General features: G+C 44.9%; 2 protein-coding genes across 2 annotated transcripts in view; both read right to left on the bottom strand.

The window, feature by feature from the left end:
- Window positions 1-4035: 4035 nt before the first annotated feature.
- DYNLRB1 (dynein light chain roadblock-type 1) lies at window positions 4036-10196 on the bottom strand. The gene is made up of 4 exons (XM_033075119.1): window positions 10094-10196; window positions 7697-7772; window positions 6294-6461; window positions 4036-5271 (listed from the first exon to the last, which is right to left on the bottom strand). The coding sequence occupies exons 1-4, from the start codon at window positions 10094-10096 to the stop codon at window positions 5228-5230; spliced, it is 291 nt and encodes a 96-aa protein (XP_032931010.1). The 5' UTR covers window positions 10097-10196; the 3' UTR covers window positions 4036-5227.
- A 2719-nt stretch (window positions 10197-12915) lies between these two features.
- Window positions 12916-21640, bottom strand: part of ITCH (itchy E3 ubiquitin protein ligase) — a 70564-nt gene continuing 61839 nt past the window's right edge. Inside the window, exons 20-24 of the mRNA XM_033074979.2 lie at window positions 21061-21181; window positions 18340-18444; window positions 18023-18119; window positions 17591-17663; window positions 12916-16257 (exon numbers count right to left, since the gene is read on the bottom strand). Coding sequence (XP_032930870.1) covers window positions 16158-16257; window positions 17591-17663; window positions 18023-18119; window positions 18340-18444; window positions 21061-21181 — 496 coding nt within the window. The 3' untranslated portion in view covers window positions 12916-16157. The remainder of the gene's footprint in view (window positions 16258-17590; window positions 17664-18022; window positions 18120-18339; window positions 18445-21060; window positions 21182-21640) is intronic.

Here is a 21640-nt window from a genome sequence, read left to right as displayed (position 1 = left end):
TGGTAGAAAAAATAAATGAAAGATGCAGTTTTGAAAGAACTGCTACAAATATTGTGCCACCAGTTAAAACAAATATATATTTAATGAGAATTGAAGAAATTATTGTTTCCTTGTTGAGTTTACCCAAGAAAGAAAACATTTTCATGGTCAATATAATGGATTTTCCTTGACCAAACAGTAGTTAAACAAGCCCATACTGGTAAGGAAGCATAAACTCATGAGATTCACTTTCATAATTAAGATACAAATAGAGATATTAACCTCTGATTATAGGTCCTGTTAATCAGAGAATACTGACGGGAAAGCAGGAATGTTAAATCAGACATGGCAAGTGATGACCCTTACAGACTTCATCCTCAGCACAACGGTTTATTATTGCTATAAAGTGTGAACCTCTTTTTGATAAGAGGAATGTGGAAGTCTTTCCAATTTAGTGATGTGGCCCCTGGTTTTATCCATGCAGACATCATTGCAGGGCTGGGGCTGTAATTCCACAGAATATTATTCGGACACCTGGAAAGGGAGAAAAAAACCCATTTCATAGGAGCCCTGGAGCTTCTCAGCATGTTAGCATACTTCCAGAAATGGGATGTGGATCAAAGAATTGATTGAATTTAAGAATTAATTTAAGATTTAAGAATTGATTCAATTTATACACTTCCTCCTTCAGCCCTCAGCTTCCCAAACAATCCTGCACACATTAACGCCTCTCTTGCCTGGTCTTACCGATGGGCAAAACTCCTCATTTAAGGAGGTGCATTTCAGATTCAACAACCCCCCAGCCCCTGGATCAGTCAAAGGTTTAAAGCACCAGCGAGCTGTCCTAACATGACCTGGAAACAACAAAGAGCTTCCCCCATGCCAGCATTCCACAGCATAGCAATACTGATAATAAGCACTCCTGGATCTTGTAAAACCACAGCAGTGAGGCAAATCTCCCTGAAAGAATCCTGTAATGCTACTAAAGGAAGTATATTTTTGTCAATGGAACAGTGTTGATGCTCAGGCTCCTGCTGGCCAGGGTGGTGTTTGGGCTCCTGACCCTGCATCCCCAGCTGCTTCTGCTTCTCCTGCAGCTGGTGAGTCCCAGGAGCTGCTGTAGCTCTGCTCACTTTAGGCCAGCCTCTCTTGGTGTGAGATCTCTGTCTTTGTCCCCGAGAGAAGTAGCTAAGACAAGCTCAAACATAAATCACAGACTGGTTTGGGTTGGAAGGGACCTTAAATCTCATCCGGTCCCAACCCCTGCCATGGGCAGGGACAGCTCCCACTATCCCAGATTGCTCCAAACCCCGTCCAACCTGGCCATGGACACGTCCAAGGATGGGGCAGCCACAGCTCCTCCTTGTCCTGTATGTGAAGCTACCTTAGGCAGGGGAGGAGTTACCTGGGAGGGCACTGGAGCCAACACAAATTCACAGAAGGTTTTACATAAGCTCAGCTTTTACAGTGTTACTATCGCGGCTAGGAGCTGTGGGGGAGGTGCCGTGGTATCCTCCGGTAAAACGTCCTTAGAACGACGTCCGTGAACCACAGGCACGTCCTCGCTCCCGGGCGGAGTGACCAGTTCTTTTGTGAGGCTCCTGCCGACGCAGGAGAAAGAGACGGGAGCCGCGTTTGGAGTTCCAAGGAGAAGTTTATTGGTCATCTTCCTCAGAGGGGTCCAGGGATGCACGAGCTTAGGGGGGGCTGAGGGAGTAGGGTTTATATAGGGTATGAAACTGACGGTCCAGGGGTGGTACAAAGGGGAAAGTGCCAATAGGGTACAACCGATTAACATATAACAGAGGGACATATTTGGGATAATTTTTCCATAACCACTATGACGGGGGAGTGCTTAAGAGCATTCCCTCCAGGGGAGTGGGGCAATTTCCGTCCCCGGTGGGCCATTGGCCTCCACATGTTACCTCCATTCCTCTGCCAGAGTCTTATTTCAGCACAGAGGCAACATAAGAGACACATTCTTGGGCCTCAAGTGATGCTCTTCCCAGCCCAGAGCCATGCCCCAAACACCCTTTCATTACCTTGTTAATCCATCAAGGGTTGTTTGCCCAGTAGCAGATGCTTCTTCAGCCTTCCATAGAGATCCACCAAAACCAAAATTGACTCTTCCAAGACAGCAAATCAGGCCAGTCTCCATTCCCAGCACAGAGCAGCTCCAAAGTGCAGATGGCACAGGCTGTTCAGGCTGCCTGTGGTCCTGGCTACAAAAAAGGACTGGAACCATAATGCTAATTTTTCTACTCTTCCTCAGTTTGGTAGTACAGTTTTATCATACAAATAACCAGGCCGAGACTCATGAAGCATGGGACCAGAAATTGAGCTCCACTCATTCCTTTATTTAACCCTGTTTGTGATAATGTAGGAAAATGAAACCCTCCTCTAACTTTCATACATGGAAATTGCTGCCAGCTCTGTGACACTCTAAATAGACTTTAGTTTATTAGTTTAGTTGCTATTTAGTTTAGTTACTTTGTTCCATAGTAACTGAATGGAAGTTGCTGTTCTTCAGCTTCCTTCACCCCTTGCCAGTTTTAAAAAATAAATCTGAGTTAACTTTGGATGCTGGTGTAAAGGTGGCGCTACAATGCCTAAGCAAGGCCCTGCCCAGATGGATCTGATAAGCTCCTTGACTCCAAACTCAGCTTAAGAGCCTTTCATTCAGATTCCCAAGTGTGTCTCGTGTCAGGTTGCTCTCAATCCCTGGGGAAAAAAAAACCCAAACCAACCCCCAATCCTCCAACCAACCAGTACATAGGAGGAGTTCAGTCATTTCACTGCAAATTTATCATCTCAAGACAACACAAAAGGGTAATGATCTTTTGTTTTGCAATAGGTTATTTATTACAGCTTAAGTAAAACCAACACTCAACACTCTGTCCCAAAATTCTGTGACACAAAGCTACTGTTAGAACAGCTATCCTTAAGGAATTGTCCAAAAGAATGCAGGACACTGCAGATTTTTCACTACCACCTACGTGGGAAAGCCAAAATCCATAAGCAAGTCACCACCTCCAAGGAAATATATCTCTGGGTTACAAACAACAAAGAGGGATCACTGAGGTAACATTTTTCTTCTGCCTTGCTTCACTGTTCAGTTATTACCCGGACTTCAGCTTGCTGAAGGTCATTTTTTTGGGAGGCAGCATTCAGTTATTGCAGATCACAAGCATTATGTACAGTAATTTCACGACCATAAGGCGCAAGGGACTATAAGGCGCACCCCCCGGGAGTCGGCAAAATTCGCAACATTGTAGATCATATAAGGCGCACCGGACTATAAGGCGTACTTTTTTTTTGCAGCGAGGCTCCGCCCCCAGCTCACCCTGCACGGTTTCTGGCCGAGGCTCCGCCTCAACCCGGCAGCCATTGGCCCCCGGGCCTGCCTGGACCCAGGAAGGGGGGTGCCGTGGGCCCCCTAGCCCGCCTCCACCCGGCAGCCATGGGCCCTCAGGCCTGCCTCCACCCGGGTACTTCCGGCTCCCCCCACGGCTCACAGCTCCCACTTCTGGTTTGGCAAATTTCGCAACTTTGTACATTATATAAGGCGTACTGGACTATAAGGTGCACTTCCGGGTTCAAGGGACAATGTTAGTCAAAAGAGTGCGCTTTATAGTTGTGAAATTACTGTAATTGCTGGGTATCAGGAGCTGCTCCAAAGGCCAAGCAGGAGAAACAGCTCATGAACAGCAACAACCAACTCTGAGTCACAGGGGCAGCTGGGACACCCAAAGCACTCATGCTACAGGGCTACAGACCCCAAGAGGAATTTCTGACCTTCAGGGTCATGGCCACCACCAAAGATTAGACACAGCCAAAAATTGATGTCCAGGTATCAAAATGCAAAGAAAACGCTGAACATGCAGGTTACCTTAGCTATTTGAGTGCCCACACACCCATCCTTTGCTGGGCTCTGAAAGCCACAAGTGCCCAAATCAATACCAACATTTTTACCAAAATCTCCACAGCTGCACTTTCCAGAGCACCCCCTAGTGTCGCTGTATAGGCGGGTGTGACATACACACAGACACTCCACACTTCAGAAGGTCAAATCTGTTTATTAAGCATGCTGTCTTTTAAACCCTCTACACAGTTTACATTTTCTTCATTAGCTACATTAAATCAACGTAAGGATCATTGGTGGAAAAATCTCCACCTCTATTCTTCCCAGAGCCTTTCTAAAAATACGTTCCCCAGCTGCAGGGTTTTTTCATGGCTATCTTCTTTTCTTCTTCTTCTCTTCTTGGTCTCCACGCCAACAGCCTTGGTCACAGAATACTTCTTGGTCACAGAATACTACCTCATTCATTAACCCTCTAACCCACAGATCAGCTGTGGGTCCTACTATACCCCAGTCCTGTTTTTGGTTTTTTTCTGAAGAAAAACTCCACCAAAATAACCCCAAAACCATTTTGGAGTAACCATGTGGGCTTTTTTAGTCCTTAATGGAATCAATAAAAAAGTATTAAAGGAAAATAGCACATCAAACTGGCTACTGAACTATGACAGTGTGAAATCTCCCATGGGTGGCCTCAATGGCCTTCCTCAGCCAACCAAATTCTGTATAGAACAGAAAGAAGGTGGTAGGAAAATGCTGCAACACAAGAGCCAATTGTGAGTGCACTGCACATGCTCTTGGGTCAAAACCTTGTTCAGAGAAAGCAACAGACAAACAAAAAAACTCCTAGGAAGGTTTTGTTTTTTGAAGAAAAACTTAACCATAAGAAAACTTAAAATCCTGAGAAGCAAAACACGTAAGACAAAGCCAGTTACTGGTGACACTTTTTAATTTCTTATGGTCAGACTTTTTTGAAGTAAAACTAACAGAGTAAGACAGAACTAGAGGACAGGCAGTCAAAACTAAGAGCCATTCAAAACTAAGAGTGAAAAACCAGAGCTCAGTGGTAAAAGAAGCATAGAAGCATACAAAGAATAGTATTTTTTTGGTTATTATTACTAGAATGTTACTATCTGAGCTATCAAAAGAATCTGTTGCATTTTTTACTGCCCAATTCCAATTCACCAGCTCCCACTCAAACTGACTTGTGATACAAAAAGCGCCATTTTTTCTGTTTGTAGACAACAAAACCACCTGCTTTAATTCTCCCAAACCTTACTGAAGAGTCACAGCACAGTTAACACTAATGCTCTATTCTTTACCATTAAATAAAATATAAAACAGGGAAAATAAAACAGCAAAGAGAAAAAAAACCAGACTGAGTCAGCATAATCATTCAATTGGATTCTGGATGACAATCAGGAAATAGTCTTTATCTGGAGAGAGAAAAAAAAAAGAAAATTATTCTTTCACTGTTGGCATTTGTTCTGAGAAACAGTAATTTCCAACATTTTTGACATCTCTCTGATGCACTGTGGGAACTCCAGAGCCCTGACATTCAGTCTCAATGAGCAAAATAGGCTCCAAGTGACAGATCATTTATTTTATGGGTTTTACTGAGAAAAACTCTCAGTTTTAGAAACTGCACATTCCCAAGGCAGCTGAATTTAGCTCAGTTTGTGCCAGGAAATTACAGTAACTGGCACGCGCCACGCTACTGCAAGGTGGTCACTGCCCTTCTCTCACAGGCAGACTGAGGGCCACAGCTGTTTTTTCTGGAGCAATGCTTATTCCTCTTTCCATCCTTCCTGTGGAAATCTGAGGCTGCCTCAATACGAACCAGAGCCTGTGTTAAGATCTGCCCTGGTGCATGCCTGCCTAGGTTAACTGCCATCCCCTGCTTGGCCTCTCCACCAGCCCCATCCCAGCAGGGACACACAGGGACAAGGCTGAATTCCTGCCACGTGAGGAACCCGCATTCATCTCATTGCTTCCCAGTTTGGAATTCAACAAAATACTGAGGATGTTTCCTGAAAAGAAGGTTGCTGCTGCTGTATACCATGACTCATGATTACAGCTACAATGTACTCTTAATACTTTCCCCAGAACTAGAAAGTCAGGACCGCCTTGTTTTATCACTAGTCCACAGTTCTGAATGGAAATTGCTCTCAGAATGTATTTCTTTCCAAATCCTAGGGTTTTATACTGAAAAACAAAGCATACTTTGATCTACACAAAATGAGGGAAGCGATTTGCCACATTCAAATATGACAAAGGAAACTTAGCTCAATGATAAAGCTTTCAACTTTCCAGAAAGTAGAACAGCTTCTTGGAAAGAAGGGATTATCCAATGTGAACACAAGCAGCAGGCAGACACCTTCCAGGCTGAGTGTCAGTCCCAAGAGAAAACAATACTGCTGGATTCCCAGGTTCCTGCTTCCACCCTGCTCTCTCCTACCTGGAGCAACCATGATTTCATTTTTCTTGGAGCGGATCCGCAGGAATGTGAGGTCGTTCTGGGGATCGATATCCCGCACGGTGCTCCTGGCCTTCATGATGAAGCTATGCATGAGGCCAGCGTACTGAATGGTGGTGGTGTTGTCTATGGTGCTCTTGATGGGAATACCTGCAGGAGAGGGACAGTGAGGCTCAGTGACAAACCTCCCGAACCAACCCTGCATTGGGCAGCATCAGGTCCAACCTTGGTTGTCATTGCACCAGCAGTTAGGAATGTTCTCTCTGAAGGCCAGATGAAAACATGAGGAACAAAATATGAAAAAGCTGACGTGGGACTACAGGTGTAGGTGAGAGCTGATTTACCTCTAGTAGCATCAGTGCTTTACTTCTGCATTTTGAGAGTTAGAAATAAATTAAGCAAAAATAGTTATCTGTAGAGGAGAGAGGAAATACCAGTGTTACCGTTTTTTCTCCTGACTGGGAACATCTTTATTACTTCAGAAAGACTCCCCAACACCAGTTAAATGGTATTGAGCTAGGCCAGGCTGGGATCAGAGGACACCAGCTGCTGCATCCCACACTCCAAGACTGAAGCTCCAACACTCAGCCCTGAGAGGTGGTGCAGTCTTGGGAGGTCCCTCATTCAGTGATAACCAGCCTTGAGGGCAGACACACTGTTCACCCATCCATTAGATGTGTTTTCCCACCAAAAGCCAGTCAAATCCCAGCTCCTGGGTCAGAACACAGCAGCCAAGTACCAAATTCTGCAGGGTAGAACCAGGTGTGTGTTTGAGCAGCTGCAGCACAGAGAGCACAATCCACTCAACCATATAGAAAAGCAGCGAGCAGGAGCCAAGTTGCATGATCTGATCCTCAATATAGTCACATGTAGCTACTGTCATCTTTTTAAGGATTATTTCTAGGAAATATTCAGTTTTTGGGCTGCTCATTGTGTATTCAGAATGCTCTGAAGAAGTTGCTCTGTTGAACTCTTCAGAGACTCCAAAAAGAGACAACTTGCTGATGAGTTACACGAGATCACAAGCTAGACAGTGCTAAAGACCTGGAGTCTGCCAGGCCAGTAGTGTTCTAGACAGGCCCAGCAGCAAGATTTACATCTTGTGAGAGTCTCAGTGCTACTGATTAAAGTTTTCACAAATCCAGTTTCAAACACTGCCATAACTTAAGTATTTTGATATTTCTGCAAATTATTTTATTTCCTAAAATAATAAAGTGAGCTTGCAGAAATTGGATACAAATTTTCTCTTATAGCCTGACTGTTGTCTGTCTCCTTGGGCTCCAGGAATACCTCTTCCAAAACCAGACTAAGTGGTACAAGCAGCAGCCCTCAAAGTGGGTGGCTAAAGTAAGTAATAGGTCAGAAAAGTGAGGCTGACACAGCACCTTCTGAATTCACCACGATGATTCCCTGCACTCCTTTCTGGCTCTGGATTCGCTTCAGTGTTTCCTCTACCTCAGCCTGCAAGACAAAGCACAAATCAATACAGAGTTACAACTGCTCTTTGCCTCCCACCAAAGCTTTGGAATAATGCAGCTGAGAACAAAGCTGCACAGGGATGATTAAACAGCCACTGCCTATACTGGTTTACACAGTCAAATGTTTGTACTTTGGTGACACCTTTTCTGCATGACCTTTTCAGTTATTTTTCATCTACCTTTCTTCTTCACTCATTTGTGACTACCATCCTCGAACTCCCCTCTCTCCTCCTCCCCAAGCCTCCTGCTGAAGGCTTGCAGCTGGAAGCTGCAGTCTGCTATAATTTAGGTGTCAATCAAAAATTATCTTTGAAAACAGACATGGAATTTACGAACAAAATAGGAAAAAGATACATTGTGGGTGTGAATGCCAAAAGCAATTACAAGTAAGAGAAGTGAAAGGAAACCCAATGAATTAACACTTTTTGTTTGCAATTCTGATTCATGCTGGGATGGCTGCAAGGATGTAACCACTACCAATAATTTACAACTTAAAAATGAAAAAATGCAAATGCAGGCCAAAGCAATAGTCCTTTGTCTGCTCTACAAAAACGATCAAAGGTTTCAGTACCTTCTGCACAACTTCCCTGCTACAAGACATCCATCAAAATGTAATTATGGCATCCGTAGTAGAGCCAGAAACCCTTATACCTGAGCTGATTTGCACAGCTGGATGAGTATTTGGCATTTTGCAGTCCCACTAAAGGAAACAGAAACAAGCAGTATCTTTCAGATCCTGCAAGGCAGAGTCCCCCAGAAATGGTTTAGGAAGGGAGATAGGAATCACCTGAACCAGGACAGGTGAGACCTACAAGGGGCATTTGGCCAAGGCTGTGTTCCCTGAGCACCCTGAACAATCCTCTCCACTTCCTCCCACATCAAATGGGCACAAAGATGTCACACGTCCTGTTCCCTGGGAAGAGACTTTGTCCAACAGCAAACACAACACAGCACAACACAACATCAGCTCAGCTCCAGCACCACCAGCACTTTCCTCAGGGTGCTGTTGGTAACACAACCTGTGGCTCATAAAAGATGGGACCCCCTGGGCTGGTCTTTTGAAGCAGAAGATTTTCTGTGTGATCCAGCACAGAAAAATTCAAGTATTTTCAACAAAACTCTTTATTATTTCTGAATGCTGGACTATTCTCAAATGAAAGGCAAGGGAAATTAAACAAACGAAAGGGTGTATGAATGCTGAGAAAATATAGTAGCAAAATTTTTAATCTATTAAGAAACTAAGATTAGATTTCCTGCCTTCTAACTAGCACTATTTAAGTCCTGATTAAATACTTTTCTTCATAGGACCTTAACAAACCTTTTCAGATGCAAAGCAGCATCCATAAGGAAGGATACCAGTTTTCAATTTCCTCTAACAGCTTCAGCTGATCTAACTCACAGGTGGGTGGTCTGCTCTGATAGTTCACTGTTGCTGATGTGGGAAGGTCCTGCTCCTCCTATTCCCACTCTGGGGCTTGTCCAGCACCTGCACAAGCCAGTGCAGCTCACCAGAGCAACAAAAGTAGTACTTAGAAAAAAAATACATATTTAATTCATGAAACACACAAACCCCATTTTAATGAAGGGCTGAATAACTACAAGAAATAGCACATGGAGAAGGAGAGATGCATTCCAGAAAAGGAGAATAAACACTTCCTCAACACTATTTTGCTGCTAAATACCCTTTGCTATATGTACAACAGCAGCCTTTATCTTCCTGTTTTCATCTGCAATACCTGAACTCCTAGATTTGCCTAAAAACTGCATCTTATTAGATAATTTCAATTTTCCCTCTGCAACTTCGATCAGCATTTATTTCTTTACACGTTTTAACATACATTTCGATCCCCAGTTTCATCAACGTGCAATAGCCAGCAACACATCTGAGCAGGGAGAAACCTCCCATACAATCACAACATAACGAATTCAGCCCCGGTTACTAAACATCCAAAACCAGTCTCTTTTTCCCGACTGCTTCCAGCTTTAGCTGCAGGAAAGGCAGGTTTCACTCTGCGCGTTTCCCCGGCACAGGGCTGGGCTGGATCGGGTGAAAGACGGTTCGGCCTCTACCCGCAGTGACTCAGGGCGGGCAGAGCCACTGAATCCCCAAGGAGGCGGCGCTGGGACCCGCAGCTCCCCCGGGCCCACCCCGCACAAACACGACCCCGCCCGGGGGCCTGACACAGAGCCCGACGCGAACGGAACAGGGCCGGGCTGCGCTCCCAGACCCCGCGGCGTCTCGCCTTTACCCAGGCCCTACGCCTGAGGGGAGCCCCACCCGAACTCCGGCCCGGCCTCACCCACCATGATGGAACCGCCGCCTCAGCCCGTCCCAGCCCCGGCGGTGCCCCGGAAGCGCTTGGAGCGCGGGGCGGACTCGGCCCGGGGACACCGCCCCGAACCCTCCAACCTCTCGGAGCCTGCGCACATCTCCCGCGAGCGCTCGAGGACGCGCTTGGGAACGCGTTTGGTCGCTGATCCCGCTTTAGGGACATCAGCGTGAAACCCCAGCCTTCTAGTACCCGAAAGGGAATCACTGGAAAGGTGAGACGAGTCTGTTTGCAAGAGCCTGGAGTGACAGGACAATAGGGGATTGAAAGAGAGGAAGTTTAGATTACAGATTAGGAAGGAATCCTTCTGTGTGAGTGAGGGTGCTGAGGCCCTGGCACAGGGTGCTCAGAGCAGCTGTGGCTGCCCCATCCCTGTAAGTGTCCAAGGCCGGGTTGGACACTGGGGCTTGGAGCAGCCTGGGATAGTGGGAGGCCCCCTTCCCACTCCAACCGTTCTGTGATACTCCATGAAAAGAACTCCACGTGGGGAGTTCTTTTTCCCCCCAAATGGCCACGTCACCTCAGCTGCTGCCAGAGGCCCCCGGAACAGGGGAAGAGCCACTCCAAGGCATGGTGCACCCTAAAGCCCTGGGACCTCCCTGCCACAGCCCCGGGGATCCGTGTCCTGAGGGTAAAGATGTGTGCTGCCCCTGCCAGTGAGAAAGGAAGAGCTCTCAGCTCCCTTGGGGGAAGGACTGGAGATGATGGCAAAACAAAACAACACATTGAAGAACTGCATCCCGCATAACCCCAGCTCTATTCTACACACACAATAGCAGCAGTTGTGACTTCACCCCTGAGCTCAGGCTCTGTGAAACAGAGAGTCCCAGAATGGTTTCGGTGGGAAGGGACCTTTAAAGGCCATCTCATACCACCCCCTGCCAGGGGCAGGGACACCTACTATTCCAGGTTGCTCCAAGCCCTGTCCAACCTGGCCTTGGACACTTCCAGGGATCCAGGGGCAGCCACAGCTGCTCTGGGCAACCTGTGCCAGAGCCTCATGATCCTTAGAGGGAAGAATTCCTTCCAAAAATTTAATCTAAACCTACTCCCTATCAGTTTGAATGCTCCTTATTTTGGGACCACAACCCTGGAATCAGCAAACAGACACTGGATTCACACTGAGCTCCCAGAGCAATCACAGAGAGCTGCTGTTGGGTGAAATGTAAAACATGTCCTCACAAAGTGGTTTTAGATTTTATTTTTACCCCTCTGAAAGCCAGGATTTGACACAGCAGGTAAGCACATTGGCCTCTCTAATCTGTCAGAATCTGCATTCTCCTTAGAGAAGAAAAGATTTCCGCAGTGAGTCCTGGCATTTGTGTACTGCTGGGCTGACAGGCATTGCCAGAGATCAGGAAAAAATTCTTCTTTAGGATCCAAGAGGCTATTTCCTCTTCTAGTGGCTATTTACAACTCTGCAACCTAATTCAGTTAAATTCTAATCTCTCTTACCAGTCCAGCAGCAAGTTTTACAGCTTGGCTATAAGAAGTCATTTTGCCATGGATTGATTTAACTTCTAGTCTTGTGATGATAAGATTAGGGCAATAGTAAGGATGTGGTGGATAATTTGGGCAATAATAAGTAGTGCACAGCTGCCAGCAGGCACCCAAACCAAACATGGGTTTGTTTAAATAACTGTTACTGTCCTGCCATGAACAAAACCTTCCACACCCCCAGCCAGGGCTAGTGCTGACATTAGCACCCTCATCACCAAAGCAAACAGGAAAAAAATGGTGCAATTGAGATATACATTTATCATACATTGCATTGTGATTTTTGCCTTTTTAAAATAAACTTCAGATGTATGTGAAATACTGTTTCTGTATTCACAATAAAGCTGCCCAAAGCACCTTTCAAATTTTGTTTTTACACTACTTACTAGGATGCTTTTAAGTGGTTCCATTCAAAGCTTGGAGGAGGTGTCTCCACGCTAAGGCAGCTGTTACTGCAGTATTTGCCTGGCACAGGAAATCATCCTTGGGATTTGCTGTCTCTGACAAAATTGTGTTAACTGAGCCTTTGGGAACACCTGAGAAAGTCAGCAGAGGAAGAACACAGTGGGAAGGTCTGCAGAAGGGAATATCACCCTCAGGGGATGACCACTTTAGGGACCATTTCACCAAACTGGACAGAATCAGGTCCCTGAGACGGGATCACAAAATAAGGGTGGAAGAGACCTTTGAGATCATCAAGTCCAACCTATGACCTGAGACCTGACAGGACATCCCTGTGAGCGCTGAGGGAACTGCAGCCTCACTGCAAAAGCCCATCTCAATTATCTGGGAAAGTTTGTGGCTGTCAGGAGAGGTTCTGATGACAGAAGACTCTAAATGCCACCTACCCCTTCAAGGAGGGTCAGGGACAGTAAAAGACTGGTTGCTCTCACTGGAGTTTTCCCACCCTCCTTTGTGGCATTCTGTTAATCCAAACCACTTGCAGTGTCATTCCTCATTGTTGGTGCAGCACTGCAACAAGTGCTGCAATGAGATGTTACAGCTGTGGCTCCTGCAGAACCTCTCTCAGGCCTCAGAAACCTCACAGCCCTCACTGGCTCCTCAGGGCAACAGCCACAAGCCTAAAAATCCACAAATTGTGTCCAAAAATCTCTTGTTCAATATCCAATCCAATCAATAAGGTTGGACAAGGTCTTGGGAAAGAACTATTCCTAAAGAATCCTAGTGGAAGGACAAGTCCAGGAAGCCTGACCCTTGCCCCCAAGAACACACACACAGACAATTAATTTCCACCTGGATATTCTGTCACACAAAAGGAATAAGGACCACACCACCAGCTCTTGAAGTAGTTTTATAAAAGTATTTGACTTACTGAGATACTGTTACAGTTACCTGAGTATTTGAAATTACAATGCAAGGAAATATCAACAATGAATTTCAGTACAGTATTTTACAATCCAGTGCTGCTGATCCCAGTTTCTACATGAGTTCACTAGAGCACATATACACAAACAGTGATTCTTGGAGAAAATTAAAAGACACCACAAAAAAGAGGGCTGGAGATACCAATATAACAGAGTTGAGATTACAAATCCAGTGCAGCATGTAATAAAATAAAATAAAAAAAAAAACCCACTAACTCTCAGAACAATTTTTTATTTTTCTTAGAATAATAAAAAAAGTTTGTTTTTCTTAAACAAAAGCAACCGGATTAAAAAAACTTCCATACTAGATGAGATAAAGACATGATATATTTACTGTGCATGTCATTAGTAAATGAACAGTTCCTGAGCTACTCAACAATAAGGCTTTGTTAATTCTCAGTGTTTCATTTTCTCATGTCATTCTCATGAGGGAAATTCTAAATAAAACTTCTTTTAATACTTGGCAATTAGGATCAAGTGACAGTTGCATATGAATGTACATTTGTAATATACTATAAATTTATGCAGCTCAGGTTGCTAAAACAGTGGGAGACAAATTAATTAATCTCTGCTGAAAATCTTACTTGTAAATCCAATCCACAAAAACGTGTTATCTAGGAGAGCAGCTGCTCTGAGCTCATCCCTGTATTGCTTCACCAGATCCCCAGAAAAAAATGAAAGTGCACCAGTGGCTTGTATAATTCCTTTGAACCTCTACACAACATGCTGTAAAAATTTAACAGATTAGTTAGTATTCACAAGTCAAATGCCTAAGCAATCTGAACTTATGCCTTCAGAAATATTGTCAATGTAACACTGTAAAGTTGCTTTCAACTTTTTATATTTGGCCAAATCCAATGTTCCACTGATTATTTTTCCCCCTCAAAGAATTCTATATTTGCAATGTTTTAAAATCATACCTGGTGCTTGGGATATCCAGCCCCCTTTCTCCCATCCTGGTACAGCAGAAAAGACATATAAACATGCCATTTAAATTAACAAAACAATGGAATAAGTGGAATCCCGGACATCAAAAATATATACAAGCAGGTATGGTTTTCCTGAACTAAACATTTCAACCATAAAAATATTCAACAGCCAAACCCTATAGAACTAGGGCTAAGGCTATTTCAATTATAACTATTCTTTATTTTAAAAATATAGGGCTGACAGCCTTTTGGGTGATATTTATACATGAACAATAGTTCTAGGTTCCCTACATGAATCATAAAGCAAATATGCAGAACATAGACTATTTTTCATAGCTTAACCTTGCATTATCTTGCTTAATTTAATCTCTCTCGTAAATACGTTAGATAACTACATTTCATTGTAAGAATTAATATAAACAGAAAATATATATAAGGCTTTTCTCTTCCTCATGAGCTGTATACTGTGATAGATCCAAATGTTGTGGAAGTTGGCAGTTCTCCTCCCAGTCACACCTGAAGGTGAATTCTCTCCATCAATGAAACTTTAAATGAGGGCCATTTCTGTATTATCAGCATCTCTTCCCCAGGCCTTCCTTTGATTAAGCCTGACAAGTCCCACCCTCTTGCCTTCCCAAAGCATTTATCACTGAGACCTGACACACTTGTGAAAGTCAGTTAAAACCTATAGTGTCTTGGTTCTTCTTAGGCCTGAATTAGCTTTCTCTCTTGCAGTTTAGATGGATGAAACAGCAGGAAAGAAACACACTTTTCCAGACTGAACATTCAGGCTTACACTTTCCCACCGTCCTGCTTCAGCTCTGTCATCTGAAAATGTCTAAAATGCAGCACCTGCCCCCAGTGCTCTGAGCTGTGGGTTTGCTTTAATATGTGCTACATGTTATTTCAAGTGTCATGTCTCTCACTGCAGCTACAGCTCATTTCACTGGTGTCTGACTTCCTCCCTTCAGGGGAAGGGAAAGGGCTGACCAGACCCAAAAAGTGCATTCAGTCTAAAGGAGCAATAAAATGTAAAATGTTATTGTAAACTGGACAAGAATTAAGAGATTTAAAAGGAAATAAAATATGTTAATTCAACAGGAACTTGCTACAAAAGTTACTAGCTGTAAGCAGCTTAGGGTGAATTAGCTTAGAAATCTCCCCAAAAACTTTAGTTTCAAACTTTGTAGAACTATTTATTGATGCTCCAGCTTCCCAAAAACCTGCAATCCATGTCTGAACTTTCTAATCCTCTTGGTCTCAGCCAGTCTCACATATCAGTTCATCTGCAGAAATGATGAGTAGGATTATTTCCTGAATCCAGTTGTTTTGTGTCTCTTCCTGGGAGCCAAACAAACTCTTTGGAGCAAACTGACTGCAACATGTAGGAAAAACACTGAGGGTAATGTTCATTAACACTGCTGACAAACAGCCTGCAAACAGGAACCTCAGTGCAATCCCAGCTGGACTTGTCTTTTGCAAAACAAGTGAAGTACCACAGTGTTAATATTGATTTCAAAGTTAAAACACGTTACACAGCATAAGCTCAGAACCAGAGCAGTGTTCCAACAACTTTGGGCAGGTGTCTCTTTTGCTGACAGGAGCAGGACCGGGATAAACCAAAGTGAAGCTATGCCCTGGATTTGTGTCACAGTTTGACATCCCCTTAGCAGCAGCTTCAGTCCAGCTGGCACATGAGCAGACTCCAGGCAAGGAAAAACAGTCTGGCCACACTTGAGTTAGAAAAAGGAGCTTAAGGAATGGAGCTGCTCATGGCACAGAGGTGGATCCAGGCTGGATCTGACATTGCTGTTGAGAGGCTGAGGATGCTGCTGCAGCATTGCAGCTACCAATGAACTTCCCAGTGCATCAGTAGCAAAAATGCTACTAAAAAGGAAAGACAAAACTATCGTTAAAAATCTGTCAGTCATTAAGGACACATTCTAATTAATGAATGGTAAAACAAAGCTGCGCCCAAAGCTGTATTAAACCTCTACTTCAGTCATTAGTCACTTGTAGCCATATCTGATTGCGCATTTGATTTCTGAAAGTGCTCAGTAGAAATCCAGAATAAATGTGGATAACCTCAGGATAACATCCATTTATTTACACATTAGTACTGTTAAATAAACTGAAGTCATGTCTACTTTACAACGAAGTGTGCAACAAGCAGAAGTGAAGCACATACATCATGTTGGGTTCACTTTCTTCAAGGTGCAAATTTCAGCTACTCTTGCCCAAATCCTTCTGTTTCTTCAATTGCAAATAACAACTTTTCCTTCAACTGCTCATAATTCTTATATGGTGGAAGGTCTAAGCGATTGAAACTGAAAAATAAAAAAAAAGTACTGATCAAGAATTCAATAGAGCTCAATAGAGACAAAAAATCCATTATGAATATGCGTGATTGGAATTTTTGCTGTGGAGATGAATACTGGGATTTATATCCCCAAGAAAGCTGACTACTGATATACATGTACGTATTTCTGAGGGCAGAGGTTAGGATTCAAGTGCTCATACAGTAATAGTTTTCATTAATCATTCCTAGTTGGAGGAAAACCAACCTATAGGTGGTTCATTAGAGTTGTCATTCAGATATGAAATTTTCAATTTGTGTGGATTTGCCTACCACTAACATCTGAAGAAAAGAGCAGAAGTGACCTTTTCTCTGGAAATGTGTGAATGTGGCCATTTTACTAAGGAATCCAGTGATAAAAAGATAATCCCAACCTTGTTAGACAGTACTATTAATTGTTCAGTAATATATTACAAAATTCCATGGAATTCACAATGGAATCTATTCCATGCCAAAAGAGATTTTTAGAAGTTCAGCTATCATTCAACAACATAGTTCATAATTTCACGATTATAAGTCGCACTTGATTATAAGCCGCATGTCCGAGTGTCAGCAATGTTTAGGTCTTTGTCAATATATAAGCTGCACCTGATTGTAAGCCGCACTTTCGTTCACAGCGAACTTTCACAAAGTTGCCAATTAGTAACAGAATCACCGTAGCGGAGTTTACTGGCAGGTGCTGACCTTGAAAACATTATTTCCAAGCAAAAAAAGATACAGACGATAGCTGTGGCAGTGTACCCAGCAAGTTTTATTAACAAGCGAAAAAAGATATGAACAATAGTGTGGTCATTTTACAAGCATTTCCAACGGATCCGCATTGCCTTTAAATAGCCACTCAGCTGAGCAGCCGCACAGCCACGTGGGCAGGTGGGGAGCTGGGCAGATGGGCAGTTGCGTGGGCAGGTGGGGAGCTGTGCGGGGAGCCGGGCAGCTGCACAAGACTGAAAACACTGAAAAAATACAGAGAAATATCACAGGCTCGGATCGGCACTGCCGCCCCGCTGCTGGGGCCGTGCAGGGTCCGGCTCGGCTTGGGGCTGCTGCGGGTTCTCACTTCCAGGTTGGAAAATTTCTGAACATCATTCATATATTGGCTGCTCTGGAGTACAAGCTGCACTTTCGGGTACAGACCAAAACTTTAGTCAAAATGGTGTGGCTTATAATCGTGAAATTACTGTAATTTGTGTTTGCTTTCACAGAGTCTCAACCACTTCAGCATATTACCCATTTACTAAAACGTCAAAGCAGATTGGTCACCAAAAGCAGAGCAATAGCAATATTCTGATTTGTTACGTACTCACCAGGTATGACTTCTGGGTAACCAATTTTCCTTTCCAACTTTTTCGATACAGAATTTTTGAGGTCCATTGCTCCCTGTAATAAATTCCAATAGACAAGGCTACCTTTGTATCACTATAACACACCTGAAGCATGCAAGGCTTAAATAAACACAGGATTACCATTATTTCCACAGAGAATGTACATTTGTCTCACTATACAGCTCTGCCTGGATCAAATTATGCATGTGGAGAAATGCATCAATTTGAAGTGATTTTGAAGCACAATAAACAGGTGTAAACATTCCTTCCTTCTTTTTCCATCCCAGCTCAAATATATGCATGGCTTACAAAACAGCATTTAATATAAAATTAATTTTAAATGCCATAAATATATAGTTTGGGGTTTTTTTAGAAGTATCTCCTGCATTAGAAGGGTTATTTATTAATACATACCCATGAGATCAGCAAATCCGCCCACTGGCAATCTGCATGTTCCAGTCACGAACTGCAAGAGTCTCATCCTCTTCTCATTATCTATTTCTTTCACAAACTGAAAAACAGGAATTGAAATAAACATTTAGGGATAATTTCATTATTCAGATTTTCACATCATCACCATGCCCAGATGAACAGTAGTGGCTGTTGGGAACAGCTGGGTTAGCAGCTGTTTCTATCTGCACTCTGCAGGTGTGCTCCGTGTTCTGACCACTGCTCACTGAGTTGTACTCAGTAACTTCTCCTGGTCTGAGAATAAAGCAAAATCTGCAAACCTGCCAGAACCACACGATCTGCCTGCTGGTCCTGGTGTAGTGCCTGTAGATGGTGTGTCTCTGCCAGTCATTCAGGTCAATTTCTTGCATTCCACAGAGAAGCACCTTTGGGGCAGAAAAAGGGAAATAAGCAGAGGAATACAAATTTGTACTTTTCTTCTGTGACCTCGCACACAGCAAAAGAGAACAACTGAATCCCAACCTCACAGCACCTGCAATAACAGTGCACGTGGTTTTAGTTTTAAACTTAATCCAAAACTTCTATAAATAAAGACTGGTGATGGTTCATGAAGTATATTTGGAGACGCCACAGATTAGAGTATCTCTGTTGTGAAAAATGGAGTACAGTAATTTCAAGACTCTAAGGCACACCCTTTTGACTAAAATTTTGGTCCGAACCCGGAAGTGCGCCTTGTAGTCCAGTGTGCCTTATATAATGTACAATGTTGTGAAATTTGCCAACCCTGAAGTGCGAGCCATGAGCCGAGCCACGAGGGATGATGGGAGCAGGCAGCCCCCGGCCAGCAGGAGCCACGCGGGGTGGGCGGGAGCGGGCAGCCCCCGGCCAGCAGGAGCTGCACGGGGTGGGAGGGAGCAGGCGGCCCTGAGCCTCCCTGAACCATGGGCAGCCCTGAGCTGCCACGAGCCGTGGTGGCCCTGAGCCGCACTGAACTGCAGCAACCCCAAGGTGTGAGCCATGGTTGTCCCAAACCGTGGCAACCGTGAGCCGCGGCTGCCCCGAGCCCCGTCTCACCAGCTGGGGACGGGCAGGAGTGTCGGGGCCCATGCATGGGGAGGACGCTTGGGGTTGTGTTTAAAGGCTATACCAATCTGTGAAAAATGTTTGCAAATTGAGCACCTGCCATTAAACTCCACAATGGCAGGATTCCATTACTAATTAGTTACTTTGTTGCACGCGGCACAGATCTTTGCTGCAAAAAAAAGTGCACCTTATAGTCCGGTGTGCCTTATATAATGTATAAAGTTGCGAAATTTGCCGACTCCCGGAGGTTCGCCTTCTAATCCGGTGCGCCTTATAGTCGTGAAATTACTGTAATTGTTTGCAATTTTAGGAATAAATTCTTCCCTGTGAGGGTGGGAAGGCCCTGGCACAGGTTGCCCATGGAAGCTGTGGTTGCCCCTGAATCCCTGAAAGTGTCCAAGGCCAGGATGGATGGAGCTTGGAGCAATCTGGGTTAGGGGAAGGGGGTTGGAACAAGATTATTTAAGATTTCAACCCAAACCATTCTGGGATTCTATGTAGACATTCAAGCCAATTTATCTTTGCCCAGCCATACAATTCTTCACAAGGGATGAAATGTTTTGTTTCGATGGTTTTATTTTTCAAACTGAACAGATGCTTCAGAAAGTGTAATTTTGAGAGCTCAAACCCAAACCAAGAACTTGGTCCAATCTATAAGCTACTATCCATTGCATATCTGGTTTTATCTCTCACTCTGTCAAATTACTTCTTCTTTGAACACAGGCAAATCAAAGAATCACAAAAACATAGTAAGAAATTGCTGACAGAATCTTGGCCTGTAGAAACATCTAAGTTGGCTGCAAAGAAGGAAGTTAAGGAAAACACATTACAGTAAATTCACGAATACAAGCCGCACTGACTATAAGCCGCATCTCTGGGTGTTGGCAAATATTTCGGTTTTTGTCCATAGATAAGCCGCACACGAATATAAGCCGCTTTGTCGTTCGCAGCGAGGACCCGCGTGCAATTAGTAACAGAGCCGCGGGAGGGCGGGGTTTACTGGCTGAGCTAAGGCTGTGCAGGCTCGGCCCGCTAGGGGCCGCTGACGGGGCCAGGTGGTCCAGCACGGTGCTGCAGCTCGGGGCCGGCCGCCGCTGCCACTGGGCTCGGTCACCCCGGGTCGGCGCTGCCCCGCGGTGGCAGGCAGGGACGGAGCTTCCCCTGCTCCTACGGCAGCGGCGGCGGGCGGGGACGGAGCTTTCCCGCGCCCGTGGCGCCGGTGGCGGGCAGGGACGGAGCTTCCCCGCTCCTGCCGCAGTGGCGGCGGGCAGGGACAAAGCACCCCGTCGGCTCCCCGAGCCGCGGCAATGGCTGCGCGGGGCTCCTGTCGGCTCCCCGGGCCACAGCAATGGCGGCGCGCGCTTCCCCCCCCTCCCCGGGCCGCAGCAATGGCGGCGCGGGCTTCCCCCCACCTCCCCGGGCCGCAGCAATGGCGGCGCGGGCTTCCCCCCCCCTCCCCGGGCCGCGGTAGGGGCGGCCCGGGTCCCCCCTCTCCTCCCCGGGCCGTGGCAATGGCGGTGCCCCCCCCCCCCCCCGTCTCTCCCCTGGGCTGTGGCAGAGGAGGAAAGAGAGCTCTCCCGCCTCTCTCCCCGCCCCCTGTGCTGCCTACAGGGAGCCAGGCTGCACCCGCAGTGCAACAAAGTAGCGATTTGTAACAATCGCAAAATGCCGACTTTGCAGCTGCTCGGCTCAGCACTCTGGCAGGCACTTCTGAGGTTGTATTAGCCGCTCCTGATTATTAGCCGCATTTCCGGTTTAGGAGCAAAATCTTAGTCAAATTGGTGCGGCTTGTATTCGTGAAATTACTGTAATCTGATACTATTCCATGAAGTTTCCCCCATATTCCCTATAAAAGAGTTGTCAGCCTCAGTGATTTCTGCTCTTCAGATGTACTGCCCGAAGTTTATGTATTTTACGTGTAATGATCTGGATCCAGCAATAGGCAAGCAATCCTTTACCTCCAGTTCCTTTGCATCAAAATACTGCAAATACTGTTGTGGCAAAATTTCATTGAAGCCTTCAAAGAAAGCCTGTGTCTGCTCCTCAACACCTCGGGACAGTCTCCATTCGGCTACTAGCCTGGAAAAGAAAACACACCAAGATCACTTAAATGGCCCATGCTAATCCAAGTCCACATCTTTGCCTAGTTTGAGATGAACTGTAAACTAAAAAAAACATGGCAAGTCTAGAAAGTTCTGGGGATACAGCTGTAAATAACTTTATCAGCAGCCTTTGTTCTGTGCAAATGATTTCAATTTCTCTCTGAATTACTCCAAGCATTCAACTGTTCTGCTACAGAAGTATTTTGGACTCAGAAGCAGCATCTCTTCACTGATTACATTAATGAGAGCATAGCAGTCCTGAGGTAGTTGATGATTTTGTCTGATATTCTCCCCAGAAATCTCAGTTGTTATCCATGACAAGGTAAAAAACAAGTCAAGTTGTACTGGTGAAGAGCAGCAGGACTACCAGCTTACCAAGCAGTGACTATGTCCATTTGGAAAGTTCCATATTTGTTTCTGTTAATCATGAAACTTT

Source organism: Catharus ustulatus, chromosome 17 (genome assembly GCF_009819885.2).
Source record: "Catharus ustulatus isolate bCatUst1 chromosome 17, bCatUst1.pri.v2, whole genome shotgun sequence".
Lineage (NCBI taxonomy): Eukaryota > Metazoa > Chordata > Aves > Passeriformes > Turdidae > Catharus > Catharus ustulatus.
This window is presented reverse-complemented; position numbering and strand designations above follow the sequence as displayed.